At 48.9% G+C, this 21,506-nt stretch overlaps 1 protein-coding gene across 5 annotated transcripts in view; it reads right to left on the bottom strand.

Moving 5' to 3' along the window:
* Positions 1-11,017: 11,017 nt before the first annotated feature.
* PGPEP1 (pyroglutamyl-peptidase I) overlaps positions 11,018-21,506 on the bottom strand; it is a 29,115-nt gene continuing 18,626 nt past the window's right edge. For 3 of the 5 annotated variants that reach the window (XM_041761890.1, XM_041761889.1, XM_041761891.1), the window contains 3 exons: positions 18,982-19,098; positions 15,272-15,504; positions 11,018-11,361 (listed from right to left, as the gene is read on the bottom strand). In XM_041761890.1, the coding sequence (XP_041617824.1) occupies positions 11,169-11,361; positions 15,272-15,477 (399 nt within the window). In that variant the 5' untranslated portion in view covers positions 15,478-15,504; positions 18,982-19,098 and the 3' untranslated portion in view covers positions 11,018-11,168. Of the gene's footprint in view, positions 11,362-15,271; positions 15,505-17,892; positions 17,910-18,938; positions 19,099-21,506 lie in introns of all 5 variants that reach the window. The other 2 variants (XM_041761892.1, XM_041761888.1) reach the window with 2 other exon arrangements.

The following is a 21,506-nucleotide window of genomic DNA, read 5'->3' as shown; positions in this document are numbered from 1 at the left end:
AACTTCTTGCACATCATAAAGAACATTTATGAAAAACCCACAGCTAACTGCATACTCAATGGTGAGAGGTTGAAAGCTTTCCCCCTAAGGTAAGGACCAAGACAAGAATGTCTACGTTCAGCATTGCTATTCAACATCACATTGGAAGTTGTTTTTTTTTTTTAAGATTTGATTTATTTATTCATGAGACACACACACACACACACACACACACAGAGGCATAGACACAGGCAGAAGGAGAAGCAGGCTCCCTGCAGGGAACCCAATGTGGGACTCAATCCAGACCCCGGGATCACATCCTGAGCTGAAAACAGACACTCAACTGCTGAGCCACCCAGGCGTCCCTCACATTGGAAGTTTTAACCAGAACAATTAGACAAGAAAAATAAATTAAAGGCACCTAGATTTGAAAGGAAGAGGTAAAACTACTTCTATTCACAGATGACATGACCCTATATATAGAAAATCCCAAGGCATCCATGAGAAAGCTACAACATATTTGCAAATCATATATCTCATGAGGTTTTAATATCCAGAGTATATAAAGAACCCCTACGATTCAACAACGAAAAGACAAACGATCCAACTTAAAAATGGGCAAAGGATGGGATCCCTGGGTGGCTCAGCAGTTTAGAGCCTGCCTTTGGCCCAGGATGTGATTCTGGAATCCGGGGATTGAGTCCCACATCGGGCTCCCTGCATGGAGCCTACTTCTCCCTCTGCCTGTGTCCCTGCCTCTCTCTCTCTCTCTCTGTCTCTTGTGAATAAATAAATAAAATCTTTTAAAAAATGGGCAAAGGACTTGAATACATATTTCTCCAAGAAAGATATGGACAAATGGACAATAAACACATAAAAAGATGCTCAACAACACTGATTATTAGGAAACGCAAATGAAAACACAATGAGATACCACTTCACACTACTAGCGTGGCTATTATCAAAATAATGTGTTGATGTAGAGGAATTGGAAGCTTCTTATACCATTGGTAAGAATGTGAAATGGTGCAGCTGCTGTGCAAAACAGTTTGGTGGCTCTTCAAAACGGTAAACATAGAATTACCACATGATCCAGCAATTCCACTTCTGGGTATATATCCAAAAGAATTGAAAGCAGGGACTAGAACTGAGCATGTGCACCGATGTTCATTGCGGCACTATTGACAACAGCTGAAAGGTGGAAACCACCGAAGTGTCCATCACAGGCTGAACAGATAAACAAAATGTGGTGTATCTACGTAGTAGAATATTACTCAATCATAAAAAAGAATGAAGCTATGATACAATTTGGATGAACTCTGAAAACACGCTGGGTGAAATAAGTCAGACAGACAGACAAGTATTATATGGCCACGCTGATATGAAATAATCTAGAATGCACCAATTCATAGAGACAGAAAGTAGATTAGAGGTTACCAGGGGCTGCGGGAGGAGGGATAGGAACAAGGAATTACTGCTTAATGGTTAAAGAGTTTCTGTTTGGGGGTGATGGAAACGTTTTGGAACTAAATAGAGGTCATGTATTGTGCATATTCAACCTTGTAAATGTACTTAATGCCTCTGAACAGTTAAAACAGCAAATTTGGCATTCTATATATTTTACAATACAAAAATGCAAATAAAAAAAAACCCACATTGGGGCACTTGGGTGGCTCAGTGGTTGAGTGGCTGCCTTTGGCTCGAGTCATGAACCCAGGGTCCTGGGATTGAGTCCTACATCAGGCTCCCTGCAGGGAGCATATTTCTCTCTCTGCCTATTTCTGCCTCTCTCTGTGTCTCTCATGAATAAATAAATAAATAAAATCTCAAAAAATAAACCTTTATAATATTGGTATCACACTGTATGTTCCCTTTTGCAACCTGCTTAGTTTCACTCAGTGTTCTGGTTTGGAGATTTTTGTATCAAAGTCGGGCTCATCCTTTTTCTGTACTGTATAGTATTCCGTGGAGTGAATTAGCCTTAGTGCTTTTCTGGGCTCCAATTCCTCATTATTGTCATCCAGGCTTCTGGGAAGACATGCATATTGGGTTTTTCTGGGATTCACACCAGCAGCAGAAAGGCCAGGTCAGAGGGTCCAGTCATCCTCAATAGCACTAGCGTGGCCAAATTTTTCTTCAACATGGTCAGACGGATTCCCTCACCCATCACCAGTGTGCTCCCAGCGACCTCTGCCCATTGACTCTAATGCCTGCCTGAGAGCTCCCCACAAGGTGAGGACAGGTCTCAGAGTGATTCTTGTTCCCTGACAATTAAGGGTGAGCTTCTAGTTTTGGTTGGTTTTTTGTTTTGTTTTGTTTTGTTTTGTTTTGTTTTTTTAAGATTTTTAAAATTTATTTGACAGAAAGAGAGCAATCACACAAGTAGGCAGACTGGCAGGCAGAGGGAGAGGGAGAAGCAGTCTCCCCACAGAGCAGGGGGCTGACTGCGGGGCTCTATCCCAGGACCCTGAGATCATGACCTGAGCTGAAGGCGGATGCTTAACCGACTGAGCCACCCAGCCACCCTAGTTTTGCTTGTCCTGATTCACCTTCCCTGAATCACCTGTCTTCATTGAATATTGGGTCCCCAAACTCACATCCACCTGGAACCTCATTGTGATTTTTAAGGTTTTGAGATATAATTATTTACTTTAAAATGAGGTCACACCAGAGCAGGGTGGGCCCTAAATCCAATGACTGGTGCCCTTATAAGAAGGCCATGTGAAGACAGAGGCAGAGATCCAAACGATGAAGCCACAAGCCAAAGGCCATCAAGGAGGGCCAGAAGCCTGCAGAAGCCGAAAGAGGGGCTTGGGACCAATGCCCCCGCACAGCCTCCAGCCCTGCCCACACTTCCATCTAGGATTCTGGCCTCCAGATGACGAGAGAGAATGCATTTCTTCTTCTTCAAGCCGCCAGTTTACGGTAACTGTTTCCGCCACCCCATGAAAAACAATGTCATCCACTCATCTTAATATCCGGTGGAGTTTTTTTTTCCTTCTAGTGTGTCTTCATAAGTTCTGGAAGCTATTCCTTAATCAGTAAAACACATGGCAGCTATTGTCTCTCAGTCCCTGGCTTGTCTTTTCAATTTCCTTATAGACTTTCTTGGTGTCCAACACTGTGACATTGTGATTGGGTCCAATGTACCCCAAACCCTCCAATTATTTTCTTTTTTTTTTCCTTGTCAAGAGTGGGTCTCCATTTGGCAGGCGGTTAAGACTGGTGCACCGCGCTCCTCCGATGCTTCCAGGCTGACCTCTCTGCATTCCAGGCTTGGGCCTCTGCCAGCCCCTCCCGTTGCCCCCCAGGAAGGCTCAGTGGGGGTGGGGTGCAGACAGCTGAGCGTGAGTCAGCCGGCCCAGCAGCCTGGGGCGGAAGTGGTTGGCTCAGCCCCTGGGACCGGCTGTGTGGGTTCCCGGCCCAGGGGGGCTACCGAGGCCTGAGCGGGACAGGAAGTGGGTCAGCTGAGGCAGCAGGCTTCGGACCCACGTGTTCCCTGACCGGAATGTTGGGCCGGGGTAACCCCCAGCCTGTGCTCTCTCCCCCTTCTCTCCCCCCTCTTCCTTCCCCCTTAAGCCCTGGTTTCCTCGTGGGCTCCAGTAATGGGTCTGCTAACTGCAATGTGCACTTATGAAGCACCTGCTGGGTACCCGGCAGTGGCAGAGCAGGAACGCACAACCCTGGGGGGGGGCGGGCAGCGGCGTGGGAGTCAGCTCCTTATCACGGGGGAAACTGAGGCCCTGTCTCACAGGACGTCTCAAATCCTTTTCCTTGGCAGGTTAGGGCCATCTCTGTCCTTCAGTGTCCTCGCTCTAAACACGGGACTTTGGAAAAGAAAATATCTCAGGAGTTTCCACATTTTCTCTTTGGCCCCTCTTTGAATTTCTCCCTTGCTCTCTCTGCATTTCAGCTTTTCAGTCTCCTATAGTCTTTTTCTGTCTTGGCCTCCCCACTTCCCCCACCAGGGCCACACAATGTGTGTATGGGGGGAGGGGTGCCACTTGAACCTGCCCCTCCTCCTTTCCGGGGGACCTGGACATGTCAGGGCAGGTCTGAGGCACTCCTTGTAGAAACTGCTGAATGCCTGGTGGCAAGTTGCCAGTGCAGGAAGGATCGGGTAGGAAAGTTAAAGAGGGTGTGGGGGAAGGACTTTGGGATTTCCGGTTCAGTAATTCACCCCTACCCAGGACTGTTACACTCAAGGTGTTCTAATATGCTGTTGGGTTTTGAGGGATGCATAGGAGTTTTCCAGGTGTAAATGGGGACAGATGGGCTTCCAGGCACTGGGGACAGCTTGTGGTCAGTAGTAGCAAGAGAAAGGAGGTTCAAATGCCCAGGAGAGGAGTTTGGCTTTCTCCTGTAAGCAAAAGGGAGCCATGGAGGGAATGAGAGGTGAGGAGAGGCCCCTATTAGAGCCCTAGAATGGGGTGGACTAGAAGGATGAGACTGGTGTCCAAGACCCTCATCTCCAAGTAAGACTGAGAATGTCCAGGTGAGGGCTGAGGGAAACTGCTGATCGGGGCCAAACGAAGTCTCTCCAAGCCTTACCTTCCAATGAACTTCCCTCCATCCGCCTTGGATTGTTCAACTGCCTGTGTGCCACCCCATCACTGCTGGGTCCCCTGCACTGTACTCCCAGCCTGGAAACTGCTGGAACCCTGGTGTGTCCCCAGCCCCAGGAACCTATGCACAGGAGGTACTTCCTAAGGGGCCCCGGGCAGCCACAGGGAGCCAGGCTGAGACCAGGAACAGGCCCCCTGAGCTGGGGAAGGAAGCCGGCCTTCTGGGGCGTGCCTTCCGCTCCGGGGAGGCTGCAGCGCCTCTCTGCGCCCCCTGCTGGCCGCAGGATGGAACACCGAGCACTCACCCCTTTCCTGCCTCCTGAGGCTTATTACACACGCATTACGGGCCTGGAGCTGTGCTGGGTGCAAAGGACACTTCCTCGGAAGGTGCAAAGACCATGTGTCTTCAGGGAATTGGAGGAGGTGCCCCCTCCCCTGGGACCCATGTTCCCCAAGACAAGTCCTTTTGGTTTCAAAGCTCTATTCTTTGAAAGCCACTGACCTTAAAATCTCTTAATTCCTCAAGGACAGACGTAGGGGAATGACCAAGTCCTGTTTCTGGGTCAAACTACTCAGCTCCAGAGAAGCTGGCCTGGGTTCACTTTCCTGCCTCTCCTCTCCCTGGCCATGACACAGGAGACAAGAGGCTTCACTTGGCAGAGCCTCAGTTTCCCTATCTGCAAAAGGTGGTAATGGTACCCCATCACCACCACAGGGTTGTAAGTGGGAACTTTGCCCATGCTGGGGGTGTAAATGATCGTGATTCAATTAAAATAAATAAGTAGGGGATCCCTGAGTGGCTCAGCGGTTTGACGCCTGCCTTCGGCCCAGGGCGTGATCCTGGAGACCTGGGATCGAGTCCCATGTTGGGCTCCCTGCATGGAGCCTGTGTCTCTGCCTCTCTCTCTCTCTGTGTGTCTCTCATGAATAAATAAATAAAATCTTTAAAATAAGTACATAAATAAGTAAGTAAATAGGGGGATCCCCTGGGTGGCTCAGTGGTTTGGCACCTGCCTTCGGCCGAGGGTGTGATCCTGGGGTCCCAGGATCGAGTCCCACATCGGGCTACCTGCATGGAGCCTGCTTCTCCCTCTGTCTGTGTCTCTGCCTCTCTCTCTCTCTCTGTCTCTAATGAATAAATGAATAAAATCTTTAAAAATAAATAAGCAAATAAAAACAAATAAAAATAAAGTTTTAGTTAAAAAATTTTAAATTAAAAAATAATAACAAATAAAATAAATACATGATCATGATTCAAATCCCAAAAAGTTACTCAACCTCTCTGTGCATCAGAATAAATAAATGCACTGGGTTGTGAGGATGGAGACCATTCAGTACAGAAATCCTGTCATCGGGATCCCTGGGTGGCACAGCGGTTTGGCGCCTGCCTTTGGCCCAGGGCGCAATCCTGGAGACCCGGGATCGAATCCCACATCGGGCTCCCGGTGCATGGAGCCTGCTTCTCCCTCTGCCTGTGTCTCTGTCTCTCTCTCTCTCTGTATGACTATCATAAATAAATAAAAATTTAAAAAAATATCTATCTTTAAAAAAAAAAAAAGAAAGAAATCCTGTCATCATTATCCATTCAGGGTACTCATAAGAGCCACCACAGACTGAGCACCAGGTCACATACCAAGGACAGAAATCCCAGGGAATCAGGGCCCCCTCTGCCCACTGACACCCCCAACCCCAGGCAGAGGATGACCCCAGTGGACACCAACCTCTCACAAAGACACACAAGAAATCACACATTTCAACCGTTTTATTTGCTTTCTGGGGTGTCAAGTCCAGGGCCCAGCCCCCAGAAAAGTCACGACAGACCCTTCCCCAGCCTGGGCTCCCAGACAGGAGGGTTTCAGACAAGGCACTCACAGGAACTCTTGGAGGGTCAGGGAGAAGCCACCTCGAGGGTGCAGGGGCCAGGCCCTCCTTGGGGGACAAGAGAACGAAGTTACCTTAGGTAGGAAAGGTTTTTCCCAAAGAGAGATTTAGGATGAACTAGAAACCTGAGATGTTAAGAGAGCCCCGGAAATAAGCCAGGTACCCCCAGGGCAGGCAGGAAGCCAACTCTGCTGTCCAAGATCCAGATGTGGCTTCCTTGGCATCTGGGGATGCCACGTGCCTCGGAAGCACAGAACCCAATTCCACACTAGCTTTCTCTGGGGTTCCCTAGAGACAAAGCGTGTCAGCCATAGAAGCCACTCACCCTAGACCCCACCTCTGTGAGTGGCTTCGGTGACCCTGGACTGGGCCCTGGGGGACCAGGGCCACCTCCCAGAGCCTGGAGTTGCTTCTCTCTTTCCCATCTCATCCCCTTTCTCTGTGCCTCATGCTTATTAGAGAGGCAGGCACTTTGTGGGTCTCCGGGCAGCTGAAAGGAAGGCCTGGTGAGGAGCGAGGGAGGGAGAAGAGGATTTGGCTAGAGGAGCAGCTCAGGGCAGGAACAGCTCCCACAGAGGTCTGGAAGCCCATGACACTCAGTTTGTGACAATGACCCCTGCACTGGAGGACAGAATCTCTTAGCAGAAATGTTCGGCATCCACCCAGGAATTAACTTGCAAGATGTGGATGTTGGCAAACTCACCCCTTACCCCCCAAACAGCCATCCTTCCGCAGGTGGCCATTAACGTGCTTCCCCGCTGCAAAAATAGAGATGTTCTCCTTCCCAGCCAGCAGCCCCAGGCCCTTGGGAGGCACTCATGCCCTGGGAAGGGAAATTTAATTTGGGATATAAAAACAAAGGCCCTTTTCGGCTCCCCCCTCCCCCAGGAGGTGTATACAGTGGGATCTGTGGCTAAGGGTGGCCAGCTTCTGCGTGTGACAACCAGTGCCCCACACTGGCTGCAGGCTCCCCGGCTCTCAGGGTGGAGGCTGAGGCCCTGCAGAAGAATGGGGCTTTGTCCCACTATCCCCAAAGGGGACTTCTGGGTTTAAACACTCCAAGGGGTGGAGAGGTCAAAGGTCAACAGTCTAGACAGTGGCAGCAGAAAAGAGGCCAGTATGGTGGGCAGATTTCCAGGAGCAGCTCCCCTCCCAACCCAGGCCCAGTCGTCACCCCCGGGGGCACACAGGCGTGCGGGTGTACACACACAGCAGCTGGCCTGGCTTCCTGGCAGAAACTTCTAAGACAACAAAAAGGCATCCTGAATCTACTTTTCCAGCCATCCCCCTGAGCAGGCCCTTTCTGTTCTAGAAGTTACCGTGCCAGCACAGAGCAAGGCGGCTGAAAACTATTCTCCTTGCTGACACTATTGCAATCTAACATTTCCACAAAGACCTGGCACCACCTGGGAAGCCGTGATTTCTGTCCCCCACCTGTCCCTGTCTCTCCCCGTGGCCAAGGGACCTTGGCTGTTCCTTGATCAAACCAGGTGAGCCAGGCGGCACAAACCCAGTCCACCAACTCAAATTCCTGCTTCTTTCCACCCTTCTTTCTTTCTTACTAACCACTCCTTCTTATTTCTTTTTCAAGCTACATGCTCATGTACATACCACGGACCTTTTCTTTAGTAAGCAAGGGGGAAGTCAAAGGGGCTGAGAGAAGAAAGGTATGAGGTGCAGAGGCTCTGGCACCATTAAGGAGATGCCATCACCCAACACCTAGGTGACTGTTGCTGCCCTCTCCCCCACCTCAGCATACCCCATGGGGGCCCAGGGAGAGGCCCCCCATCCACCTTCCTACAAGATTCCCCCAGCGGCCTTCCCACCACATCCCTCTGCCCATCCTTCTCCACCTTCTATGGAGAACACTTGCTACACCCACCTGTTAGCATCTCTCCCCTCCATACCCTGCTAAGCCACATCCACTTCATAGACCCACCCCTCTGCCCCGTTCTGTGTGCCTCCCTCCACCTGAGACTATGCAAATGACAGGGGAGCAAGAATGGGACTTGGTCCTCCCTTTACATGTGAGGACATTTCAGTCCTGAGATCCAACACATGCAGACAGACACACCATGGAGAGAACAGATGAGTTTGGCCAAAAGACAAATATTTTAGGAAAATTTAAACTGGAAAATAAAAACTAAAAAGCTGGCAGTGGGCAGCCCAGGTGGCTCAGTGGTTTAGCGCCGCCTTCAGCCCAGGGTATGATCCTGGAGACCCTGGAATGAGTCCCACGTCGGGCTCCCTGCATGGAGCCTGCTTCTCTCTCTGCCTGTGTCTCTCTCTCTGTATCTCTTGTGAATAAATAAATAAAATCTTTAAAAAAAGAAAAAAGAAAAAAGCTGGCAGGAAGTGAGTGAAATGTTTAATGGTTGTCTGATTAAATAAAAATGAATGAAATAGACTGCATCATGGACAAGGACAGGATTCCGGCTTGACTTGATGAGAAAATCTAAAACCATTGCAAGAACACACAAATGACACACATACACTCAACAATGATCAGACAATAAGTTATATCTCTAAATTTCTGAATCATACGGTGCTTTAAACATACAGGGAAAATGAAGACAAAGGAAAGATGAAAATGTGGAGTTTGGGGATGGTATGTATGTCCAGGTTCCAGTGGGTACCCAGCTAAGGGCAGGCCTGGCTCATGTTCAGGTCCCCCCCTCTTGCTTGGATTCATTTCCTCCTCACATCCCTGTAGATCAGACCTTTGGGGAACAAAGCTAGATGAAGCCTGATGTTCTGAATAAGACCTCCGGGGGACCCCCTTGAGCTCCTCACATTCAGAAGAGTCACAATCTCCGCTCACGGAGTCCCACACAGCAGGTTTCTCAGGAGACTACAATCTCAGACTGGGGACATGAGAGAAGGGTGTTTCTGGCAGAAGGCAGGCTGGCATGGACAGAGAAGCAGAGTCCTAATCATTTCAACCTGCCAGCCACAGGCCATGCCCACTGCCAAGTGCCCACCCCGAGTCACCCACTCGGGGCAGCTTCCTCCAGAGAAAACCCAGGACCCAGAGAATGCATTTAACTCAGAAACCCCTCAACCCAGTTCTCCAAGTGACACAGCAGCTCAGCAGAGGTGGGAACTCCCCTGGCCCTCGGAACAAGAGGCAAAGAAGGTGAATGTTTAAGAAACAAAACAAAACAAAAATATCATCTGTTTCAGAAAGAACTGCATGCTGGGTAACACCAACATGATCCAACACGGCGTCACATTCCAGCACACCTCGCACTTAGGGAAATGATAAAACTCCATAATTCTCCCCCAAATAGGAGAATGCTTCCAAAATATGTGTTTTCCTCAGTTGGCATCATGGTTCCTGTTGTCATTCTTTTCCTCCGATGGGTATCAAGGTCCAGCTGAACTCAGTCACTTCCTGGGTGATGTTACCCTCATCTCTGGTGGTAAACTGAAAGTTGCCTGGGAGCGAGATCAAAATTTACTCCTGAGTCCTGGGTGCGTCTCCAAAGCCATCTACACAGAAGTCCACTGGCTTCTCCACTGCCCTCCTGCTCAAACACGCCAGTGCTCATGGAGCTCAGCCAACTCCAGCCCCCGGGCCCCATTCTGGGCACCCCTCCCCTTAAGGAGAGAAAGAAGCTGGTCCCCAGCACCCAGACTGGAAAAATCTAGGCCAATGTGGGATGGGTTGCAACTGCTACAAATTTTTACATATTAGGAAAAAAAAAAAAAGAAGTCATGTGCGTGCCAAAATGACCCACCGGCTGCCCTGCCCCAGGGTCCCCACGGGGACAGCTCATGGCTCTGGTGTTGAAAGGGTCAGCCCACCTTTTTTAACCATCTGGGGCAGCAGCTCCCACCCCACACTGCCTGGCCAAGGGCCACGCCCGCCCTGAGGAAAGGGAACTGAGGTCAGCTCCAGCACAACGTGTAGGTCCAATTTTCAGGGGAAGAGGCGCAATGGGCCGCATCCCAGGAAAAAGAAAAGACACTTTGCTGTTGGCTAAAGCCAAGTTTTAACCAAAGGGATTATAAACTCCTCTGTGCCCAAACTAGCACTATTGTTTTTTTAAGAGAGAGTAAGAGGGGCAGCCCCGGTGACACAGCGGTTTAGCGCCACCTGCAGCCCAGGGTGTGATCTTGGAGACCCGGGATGGAGTCCCACGTTGGGCTCCCTGCATGGAGCCTGCTTCTCCCTCTGCCTGTGCCTCTGCCTCTCTCTGTGTGTCTCTCATGAATAAATAAATAAAATCTTAAAAAAAATAATAAAAAGAGAATAAGAAAGAGAGCGGGGGAAAGCCCCTGCCATATCTCCAGGCAGCCCTTTCGGGGGTCATCCCAGCTTTTGGGACACGGATCCAGTGAAGACTCTTCACGGAGTTTTTAGGTTTGGGAAAAACCAATCAGGGATGGAGGGAACACCAGAATCCCTCACCAGAGCAGGTGAGCAGGTGAGCCCAGATGTGGGATCAAAGAGCAGAGATCCACTCGACCAGGGTTCTCTGTGCAGATCGGGACCCACCAGCTTCCCGGCCGTTGTGACTGTGTCCCCAGATGCAAAGGGAAATAAAGGAAAAAGTCTTCAGCCACCTCCTTCAAATTGACCAGCCCTTTTGCGGAGAAAAAGGGAGAGGAAGTGTTTAAGTCGGAACATTGATCCAGATCCCCCGCTGACAGGCTTATCTTCCTTGGCCAAGCCCGGGAGGGCAGAGGTCCCTCCCGGGGTCCCTAGTGGGATGAGGTCTTGGGAGGCCTGAAAGGCTCTTAGTGTTTGTGGTGACAGTTGATTTTGCCTTCCGACTGCTCCAGGACGTCCAGCATCTCCTCGATGATGGCCTGCAGCGCCCTGCCCAGCTGGTCTGCATTGTACGGCTTGCCCAGTGGAGGCACGTGAACAAAGGCTGAGCGGCCGTGACTCTGGTACAGAGAGGTGTAGTAGGTGAAGTCACAGAGGTACCTGTGCGGGGGCAGGAGGGAGACCAAAATGGGGTCAGAGAATCAATACACACAGACTAACAGGATGGCCTCCCTCCCCACCTGCTGTAAGAGCCCCAGCCTTGCCAGAAATACACGAAATGGAATACTGCTTCTCCCCTCCCCACCTCCCAGGTTGGCAAAAATGAAGAAAACCTGGGAACTCCAGGTGCTGCTGTGTATGTGAGGAAGGAGGCAGTATGAGGTGCAGCTAGGGGGAATGCCAACTGCCCCAGGGGAAGAGTTTGGCAGGCTAGTAATGTGACAGATGCTTAGACTTTAGGACAGGTTCTTTCTGGTTTTGAGAATCTACCTTCAGAAGCCACCTGCACAAGGGCATAAGAAAGGTGAAGAAGGTGTTCGCTGCACCATTAAGTATAAAAGAATAAGGGGACACCTGTGTGGCTCAGCGGTTGGGCATCTGCCTTTGGCCCAGGGTGTGATTCCGGGGTCCCGGGATCAAGTCCCACATTGGGCTCCCTGCATGGAGCCTGCTTCTCCCTGCCTGTGTCTCTGCCTCAATCTCTCTCTCTCTCTCTCTCTGTCATAAATTAAAAAATTAAATAAATAAATAAATAAATAAATAAATAAATAAATTTTTTTAAAAAAAAGCATAAAAGAACAAGAAGTGGGACACCTGAATGGCTCAGTCAGTTGAGCCTCTGCCTTCAGCTCAGGTCATGATCCCGGGGTCCTGGGATCGAGCTCCGTGTCTGGCTCCCTGCTCAGCAGGGAGTATGCTTCTCCCTCTACTCCCTTTGCTTGTGTTCTCTCTCTCTCTCTCTCTCAAATAATGAAATACAATCTTTTTTTTTTTTTTTTTTTTTTTTTAAGTAGAATAAGCAGCTACCTGCTAGCATCTGAATGCCCTTCCTCAAATTCACTGTTGAAGCCCTGACTCCCAATGTCATGGTATTAACAGGCAGGGCCTTTGGGAAGTAAGAGCCCTCACGAATAGGGTTAACACCCTTATAAAGGAGACTGCACATATACAATGGAATATTTACTCAGCCATCAGAAAGGACGAATACTCATCATTTGCTTTGACATGGATGGAACTGGAAGGTATTATGCTGAGTGAAGTAAGTCAATCAGAGGACAAACATTATTTGGTTTCACTCATACAGGGAATATAAGAAATAGTGAAAGGGATTATAGGAGAAAGGAGGGAAAATGAGCGGGAAAAATTAGAGAGGGTGACAAAACATGAGAGACTCCTAACTCTGGGAAATGAACAAGGGGTAGTGGAAGGGGGGGCGGATGGGGGGATGGGGTGACTGGGTGACGGGCACTGAGGGGGGCCCTTGATGTGATAAGCACTGGGTGTTATGCTATATGTTGGCAAATTGAACTTCAATAATATATATATATATATATATATGAAAGAGAGACCACACAGAGCTCTCTTCCTCCTCCTGCCAGATGAGGACACAACTAAGGAGCCAGCAGTCTGCAACCCAGAGGAAGGCCTTCATCACAGTATGACCAGGCTGGTGCCATGATCTTGAATTTCCCGGCCTCCAGAATTGTGAGCAATCACCCTGTTGTTTATAAGCTGCCTGGCCGGTGGTATCCTGTTATAGCAGACCTAATGGGCTAGCGCGCAACATAAACGTCCGCAGACGGGAGAGTGGCTTAGTAAATTGGAACAGCCACTCAATGGAATATCACATAGTCATTTACCAGGCATGTAGGAGATCCAAAGGAAGGGATGCCTGGGTGGCTCAGTTGGTTAAGTGTCTGCCTTTGGCTTAGGTCATGATCCTGGGGTCCTGGGATCGAGTCCCACATAGGGCTTCCTGCTCAGCAGGGAGTCTGCTTCTCCCTCTGCCCTGCTTGTGCTATCTCAAATAAATAAATAAAATCTTTTAAAAAAAAGTCAGATTTACCAGAGGGATCGCTAGGGAGAAGGAGAGAGAGCAAGAGAATTTTTCACTATGGGAACATAGGAGATGTTCTAGAATGATCGTGCCATTTAGAATTCGTTTTAAAAACAGAAAGATGGCAAATTCAGTTACTCCTTTCAGTCTACTGAATCAGCCTCCTGCCACCTTTGGGCTGGAGAAGTGTAGAGTGCTGAGAAATGGAGATACAGTGCTAAGAGGACATGGAACAGAGAGGACACAATTTGGTCTGGGTGCTGGCAGAGACCCCCCCAAGGCGGCAACATGTTGGAGCTAAGGCCTGAAAGATGCCTTATCAGAGGGAAGTGAGTTCTGGGCAGAGGTCACAGCACCTGCAAAGACCCCCAAGGCTAGAGTGAGCGTGGTGTTTGAGCAACCAGAGAAGGCCAGTTTGTGGGGCTGGCGCATAGGAGGGGAGGGAAGAGTGAAGGCTGACACGAAGTAGGGGAGGGATGGGCAGGGGCCAGACTACACATCACCTGTGGATGGTGGAGGACAGGTTGGGATTTTACTCTAGGTGCAGTGGGAGCTTCAGGAGGGATTTTTTTTTAAGATTTTATTTATGTATTTATTTATTATTTAAAGATTTTATTTATTTATTCATGAGAGACACAGAGAGAGAGAGAGAGAGAGAGAGAGAGAGAAGCAGAGACACAGGCAGAGGGAGAAGCAGGTTCCACGCAGGGAACCTGATGTGGGACTCGATCCCAGGACTCCAGGACCATGCCCTGGGCTGAAGGCAGCGCTAAACTGCTGAGCCACCCAGAGATCCCCAAGATTTTATTTATTTATTCGTGAGAGACACAGAAAGAGGCAGAAATATAGGCAGAGGGAGAAGCATGCTCAATTCGGAGAGCCCGATGTGGGACTTGATCCTGGGACCATGGGATCATGCTCTGAGCCAAAGGCAGATGCTCAACCACTGAGCCACCCAGGCGTTCCTGCAGGAGAGATTAAGCAAAGGAGGAACACCATCTGACTTAAATGTATAAAAGACCTTGTAACAGGCTAAAGAGTTTCTTCCCAAAGTTGATGTTCTCCTGGAACCTCAAAATGTGACCTTATTTGGATAGAGGGGTTTTGCAGATATTAGTTAAGATGAAAACATACTGGATGAGGGTGGGTCCTAAATCCAATGACTGGGGTCCTCATAAGAAGGCCACGTAAACACACACACAGGGAAGAAGGCCACGTGGAGATGGAGACAGAGATCAGGGTAACACAGCCATGAGCCCCCAAGGGTTATCAGCAGCCACCAGAGCCAGGAGGAAGGCAGGGGGCATATTCTCCCTCAGAGCCTCCAGAAGGAGCAAACATTGCCCACACCTTGCTTTTGGCCTTCTAGCCTCCAGAACTGGGAGAGATTACATTTTTGTCCTAAGCTATGAAGTTGATGGCTTTGTTATAACAGCCACAGAAAATGAATACAGAGGTGCCAGGGTGGCTCAGTTGGTGAAGCATCTGCCTTGAGCTGAGGTCATAATCCCGAGGTCCTGGGATCGAGCCCTGCATCAGCTCTCTGCTCAGCGCAGGGCCTACCTCTCCCTTTCCCTCTGCCTTTCCCCCTGTTCCTGCTCTCTCTCTGTCAAATAAATAAATAAATAAATAAATAAATAAATAAATAAATAAAATCAATCTTTAAAAAAAGAAGAAAGAAGAAACAAAATGGATATAGAAACAACTGTTTGGAGGAGGAGGACTGTCAGGGCCAGGCCAGAGGTGGCAGGAGGAACACCAGTGAGGTGGCTGGGGCAGCAACCAGGGGCAGACGCCAAGGCCTGGGTAGGGACAGGTGGGCAGATTCAGACATCATGAGTTCTGGAAGCAGGATCAGTGGCATCTGTTCCACGCACATGCTTCACTCTGGGGCTTATGGATGCCGAGTGCTCAGTCCACAAGGGGCCAAAGTCAACACACTTGGCCTGTTCAACACTAGTTTGGGCCCGTGGAGGAGGGAAAGCACCCCCACTCACCCCCAAGGTGCCCTACCTGCCAGCATCTTGTGAGATGGTTACTGACACATCCAGGCCCAGCGTAGTGACCCTCTTACAGACCGCGTCCATGTCGATGATGGAGTCGATGCTTTCGGGCCCGTCTTCCACGCAGCACTGGGAGCCAGGGCAGAAGCGGCAGTTGTCCAGCCCCTTGTAGCCCTTGTTATGCCCACATTTCTCCAGTGTGACAGTGGTCGCCATGCCCGACACCCCCACATGCACCACGAGCTGCAGATAGACATGCAGGGCTTAACAGGGGTGTGGCCAAAAGATTGGGGGTTCCCCCCCAGGCCAAGGAGAGGCCCCTTGTTGCTGGAATGGGCCATTCAATACCCCACAGAAAGGTCTGCCAAGAAAACATGCCAGGATGTGCAACACGCAAGGATATTCACTGCAGCTGTGTTAACACAAATATCAGAAAACGACCTCATTAGCCATTAGCAGCTGGGGCGGGGGGGTGTTGGCTAAATAAATTAATAAATTAGGAGCTACTACTATGTAGCTGTTAACATGCCAAAAGCAGTTCTGTTAAGGAACTATCTTCAAGCCATATTGCCAAATGCAAAAGACAAGGTGTAACTTCCAGGAATCTAACCTATGATCAAAGAGGTAATAATGTGTCAATGGTCGTTTCAGTGTTTTTTCTAAAAATGAGGGGGAAAACTCATGAAAACACTGGCATGCTCCATTATAGGAGAACAGTTACATTCATTAGGAAAAACTGCCCAGCTGTTAAAATAACGTAAGGGAAAAATTTTTAACGACCTAGGCACTAAAATGCTCATGATAAAATATTTATGGAAAGCAGGACACCCGCACTGAATACAGTTGAATTTCAACTATTCATTATTAGTGTGTATGCTTACACACAGAAAGGGCATTGTACACATAAACATTTACACATGTAAACATTTAAAATGTGGGCTGAGGAGCATGCTGTCCCATATGGCAGCCAGGGGCCATGGAACTAGTGAGCACTTAGAACGTGGCTAGTAGGAATTGAGATGCGCAGTCAGAGCAGAACACACACCAGATTTTGGAGACCAGGCACACACACAAAAAAAGAATGTAAAATCCCTCTGTAATAACTTTTCTAAGGTTGATGACACGTCGAGATGATAATATCTTAGATACACAGGGTTCCAAAAAAAAAATATTATTAAAAATGTATTTCACCTCTTTCTTTTGACATTTTATTTTTTTATTTTTTTTAAAGATTTTATTTTTTTATTCATGAGAGACAGAGAGAGAGAGAGGCAGAGACACAGGCAGAGGGAGAAACAGGCTCCATGCAGGGAGCCTGGGACTCGATCCTGGGTCCCCAGGATCTGGCCCTGGGCTGAAGGCGGTGCTAAACCGCTGAGCCACCTGGTCCACCCTATTTTGACATTTTAAAAATGTGGCTAGAGGGACACAGAGGGGCAGCCCTGGTGGCTCAGCAGTTTAGAGCCTGCCTTTGGCCCAGGATGTGATCCTGGGGTCCCAGGATTGAGTCCCACATCGGGCTTCCTGCATGGAGCCTGTTTCTCCCTCTGCCTGTGTCTCTGCCTCTCTCTCTGTGTCTCTCATAAATAAATAAGTTAAATCTTTAAAAAAATTGAATATTGGGGAATGTGAAAACAAAGCAGCAGCTGTAGTATAATGAGCTGAATGGTGATACTCCTTACATACCAAAAAGAAAAAGTCGCCTGGAAACTGTGACTGAGACCTTATTTGGAAAAATAAGGGTCTTACTGATGAAATTAAGTAAAGGATCTCGTGATGAGATCCTCCTGTATTATCTGGGTAGGCCCCAAACCCAATGACACATGTCCTTAAAAGAGACACTTAAAGGAAAGACAGAGGGCAGCCCTGGTGGCTCAGGGGTTTAGCACCGCCTTCAGCCCAGAGTGTGATCTGGGATCGAATCCCACGTCAGACTCCCTGCATGGAGTCTGCTTCTCCTTCTGCCTGTGTCTCTCATGAATAAATAAATAAAATCTTTAAAAATAATAATAATAAAGGAAAGACAGAGACCAGAGAAGTCCATGTGACCACAGAGACAGACACCAGAGTGACCTGGCCCACAAACTAAGGAATTCGAGTAGCTCCCAGAAGCCGGAGCAGATGAGCAATGACCCTCCCTCCTGAGGGAGGGAGCACAGCTGTGGAGGCCTGGACTTTGGAGCTCTGGCCTCCGGGGATGTGAGAATTCATTTCTGATGTTCTAAGTTTACAGCAGCCACAGGAACCAAATCCACACGGATTGCTTCAAGAGCACATGTGGGAGGTTGCCTGGGTGGGCTCAGTGGTTGAGTGTCTGCCTTTGGCTCAGGGGATTATCCTGGGGTCCTGGGATCAAGTCCTGCATCAGGCTCCCTACAGGAGCCTGCTTCTCCCTCTGCCTGTGTCTCTGCCTCTCTGTGTTGCTCATGAACAAGTAAACTAAATCTTAAAAAAAAAAAAAAAAAAAGCACACGTAGTGGCACACTAGCACAGATGCACATGCGTGTATGCAGACACATGTGTGAGCAACAACAGTAATCATGGTGCCAGTTAACCAAGCAGGGGTGATTCTCTATGGTATGAAAATTTTTACAAACATGTTCATGCTTTCAGGTAATTTTGTTTGTTTACCTGGAAAAAAGGCAGGACTCCACAAGCAAAGCAGAAAAAAAAAAAAAAAACCCATTGACAGAACGTTAGTCACATCTCACTAAGTCTCCAGGTCCCCCTCTACAAAGGGACAGATTCCACTTGAGACACCACGGAGGGCTCATTAGGAAGGAAGTCCCCACTGGTTGGTCCTGGAAAATCCGCAAGGGCAGGCTAGTGTGGGAAGCTAGGTGGGGCCCCCCTAGATGACCAGTATATCACCTATCAGAGACGGCAGCCCAGGTAACTTCACCTCCGACCCCCTGGAGCTCTCTCTGCCCAGAGTCTTGGCTGGGTCACGTGTGTCTGTGGTGGGACAGTGTGGCTCCTGTTTGGCCTCCATTCCGCTGCATTTGGTAATAGCCAGTTCCCTCCCATATTCAGTTTCCCTTTGTGGAACCCCAAGAGTCCCCATCTTCTTTCAGGAGGTTTGAGAGAGGTGATGCCACCCCTGGCCTCCAGAGTTGGCATGTGACCCAGGCCTCACAAATCAGAGCTTTCCTTCCTTCCTCCAACCCCCAGCCATAGTGCTTGGTTCAAGGACTAGCATGGGACCCAAGTGGGCCAATGAAAATCAGCCACGGACCCTGGGAAATTATCAAAAGGAGAGTGGTTTTCTTTCTGCGGAGGGGCTGGGATGGGAAGGTATAAATCAGCAGCCATCTGTCTTTGACAAAGCAAAAGTGAAGTGCAAAGCAAAGCTGAATGGTCAAGTGAGAATGCTGATAACACTGGGTGAGTGCCTGGATCAAGCTATACCTGGAGCATACTGATGTTTGTGCTTAAGCTGAGTTAAGCTGAGTTAAGTTATATGTGTTCTGTCACATATAACTAAACAGGTCATGACTGATACAGAACTCCAGTGCGACAGAGCCAGTCTCTGTGAGGTTCCAGATGTTTGCTCTCCTCCCTCAAATCCACAGGTAACCCAGGAAACTGTGGCTCTTTGGGGGACAAGGCCATGGCATCGGCTATGTAATGGAAGCAGGAACAAAGCCACACAAATCATCCATGTGTGGGGTGCCCACCTGCAGGTCCTGATGAGGAAGCACCTGCCTTCGCCCCACTCACCTGTGGGCTGTGCTTCTCCCACAGGGCAGGGATGAGCCTCTGGACCGTCTTGTACTCAACTGGAATCTCATACACGTGCAGGTCCACGCTGTCACCAAGCCCAAGCTTCTCTAGCTCCTGGAAAGGAGGGGAGAGGGAGTGTTGTGGCATCAGGCAAGGGCTGCAGGGTTAATGCGTTCCCAGGGGATAAGCTGACCCAACCTCAGAAAACAGGTGGAGCTCCTGACTCAGTGTGCAGAGTGGAAGGTCAGGTTCATGTGCTGTTCTACCCCAAAGCTCCTCCCTCCTCCCCCTTCCCACCCACCCATCTCAAACTCTTTCTGCATCTCTAGGGGCATCAGTATAATGCCACGGCCTTTGGAGCTAGGCAGCCCAGTTTGAACCCTGTGTGACCTTGGGTAAGTTACTACTTAACCTCTCAGAGCCTCAACTTCCTCATCCATAAAATTGGGATAAAAAAGTACTTAATTCATAAGGTAGTTATAAGGATTAAAGGAACAAATTCACACAGAGTCCAAGCTATGCTTGGCACTAACAAATGCTCAAATAATGTTGGCTACCATTACAACTACTGTTTTTGCTGTTGTTATTATACTTTCCCCTTCATTACACCTATTAAGATTGATTGATTGGTTGATTTATAAGATTTTATTTAGGGGATCCCTGGGTGGCTCAGGGGTTTAGAGCCTGCCTTCGGCCCAGGGTATGACCCTGGAGTCTCAGGATTGAGGCCCATATCAGGCTCCCAGTATGGAACCTGCTTCTCCCTCTGCCTATGTCTCTGCTTCTCTCTTTCTCTATGTCTCTCATGAATAAATAAATAAAATCTTATTTTTTTTATTTATTCATTCATGAGATTTTATTTATTCATTCATGAGAGACACAGAGAGGAAGAGACATAGGTAAAGGGAGAAGCAGGCTCCCTGCGGGGAGCTGGATGTGGGACTCAATCCCAGGACCCCAGGATCACGACCTGAGCCAAAGGCAGATGCTCAACCACTGACTCATTCAGGTGTCCCCCTTGGATTCTCAGTGTGGTCTATCAAGTGTCCACCTGTTAACTCCATGGAGGTAGAGTCCCAGACCAGGCTCCCTTCCCCAGATGGCCCAAGGCACAATGCACAGTAGACTCAGGACCAAATTTGCTGGAGGAACAGTGATCCTGCCAGCCCTGGCACCCAGGGGCAGGGAGAGATGTTTGGGGATGAAGGTATTGGCTTAATATAAAATACTGAGTTTTTTCATAGTAAAATTAATACTCTGAAAAAATGATTATTGGCAAGATGGTCTCTTATCATTCTCCGATCTCATGCACTGGTTTGAAAAGGCTACCACGGGTGGATGTCCTGGGGTTCTATGGATGGGTCCCAGGCATGCATGTGGCCTCACTGAATTAATTCACTGCAGGTGAGTTCTTGCATCTCCTGAGGTAGCTTCAGGATTTCTTTAACTGGTTGCCTTTACCTTGCTATCCATGCTGTCCTGACTCCATGGTCTTTTTTGTTGTTGTTGTTGTTGTTGTTGTTGTTTTAAGATTTTATTTATTTGAGAGAGAGAGTGCACAAGATGGGGGAGGAACAGAGAGAGAGGGAGAAGCAGGGTCTGAGCTGAGCAGGGAGCCCGATGCGGAACTTGATCCCAGGACCCTGAGATCATGACCTGAGCCAAAGGCAGACATTCAACCGACTAAGTCATCCAGGGGCCCCTCCATGCTATTTGACCACAGTTGCTGGAGAGTATCCAACACCTGGAAAGGCAGGTCTCTCCTTACAGACAGATAATTCCAAATCGCTCCCCAAAGACGGTGCATCAGGGTCACCTGGAGACAAGGACACCTGGAGGGTAGGTGGGACATGATGTGTGTGTTTGGGGACTCTCAAACACCAATAGAGAACTGGGACCCATCCCTGTCACCAAGCCCAATGATGTGCGGGATCAGAAGGATCCCCCCTCAAGAAATCCCATGGCCAGACAGACGAGGGCGGAGGGCAGAACTGCCCCCCCAAACACTGGTGCACATGTGGGCTGCAGACCAGTGCTGGGGCAGGCACCCTGGGAGGCAAGGGGGTGACCCTTTCTGTGAAAGCAATTTCAAAACATTGAAAACATACTTAAGACAAACTTTGTCAACAATTTAGTTTCTCTTACAATTATTTCAGTCATTAGTATTTTTACTCTTCATGTTCCCTTTTCACCTAAGCCTTAACTCCCCGGATGGTGCAATGGGATTGAGGAGAACATGCTTTAAAGGGTGTGGGGATTTGGAGACAAAGCGGGCGTGCGGCTCGCCGGTGAAAGCCTGGGAAGGCTTCACATCTGTGATTCCTGTTTCCATTCCCACTAGTTCATCAACACTCACCACTTGGAGCCTGCCACGCAGCCAGTGATTGTTTCTCAAGGCCACACACATGCATGGACAAACCATCTTCTGCTTGAGAATTCGTCATAGTAAAGTGAATACTCCAAATAATAATTACCAGTAGGGCTGTCCCATAGTTTTCCCAGGTCTCACTCAGCGATTTGAA

Source organism: Vulpes lagopus, chromosome 7 (assembly GCF_018345385.1).
Source record: "Vulpes lagopus strain Blue_001 chromosome 7, ASM1834538v1, whole genome shotgun sequence".
Taxonomy (NCBI): Eukaryota; Metazoa; Chordata; class Mammalia; order Carnivora; family Canidae; genus Vulpes; species Vulpes lagopus.
Note: the sequence above shows the minus strand (reverse complement) of the source record. Positions and strands in the feature narration are given on the sequence as shown.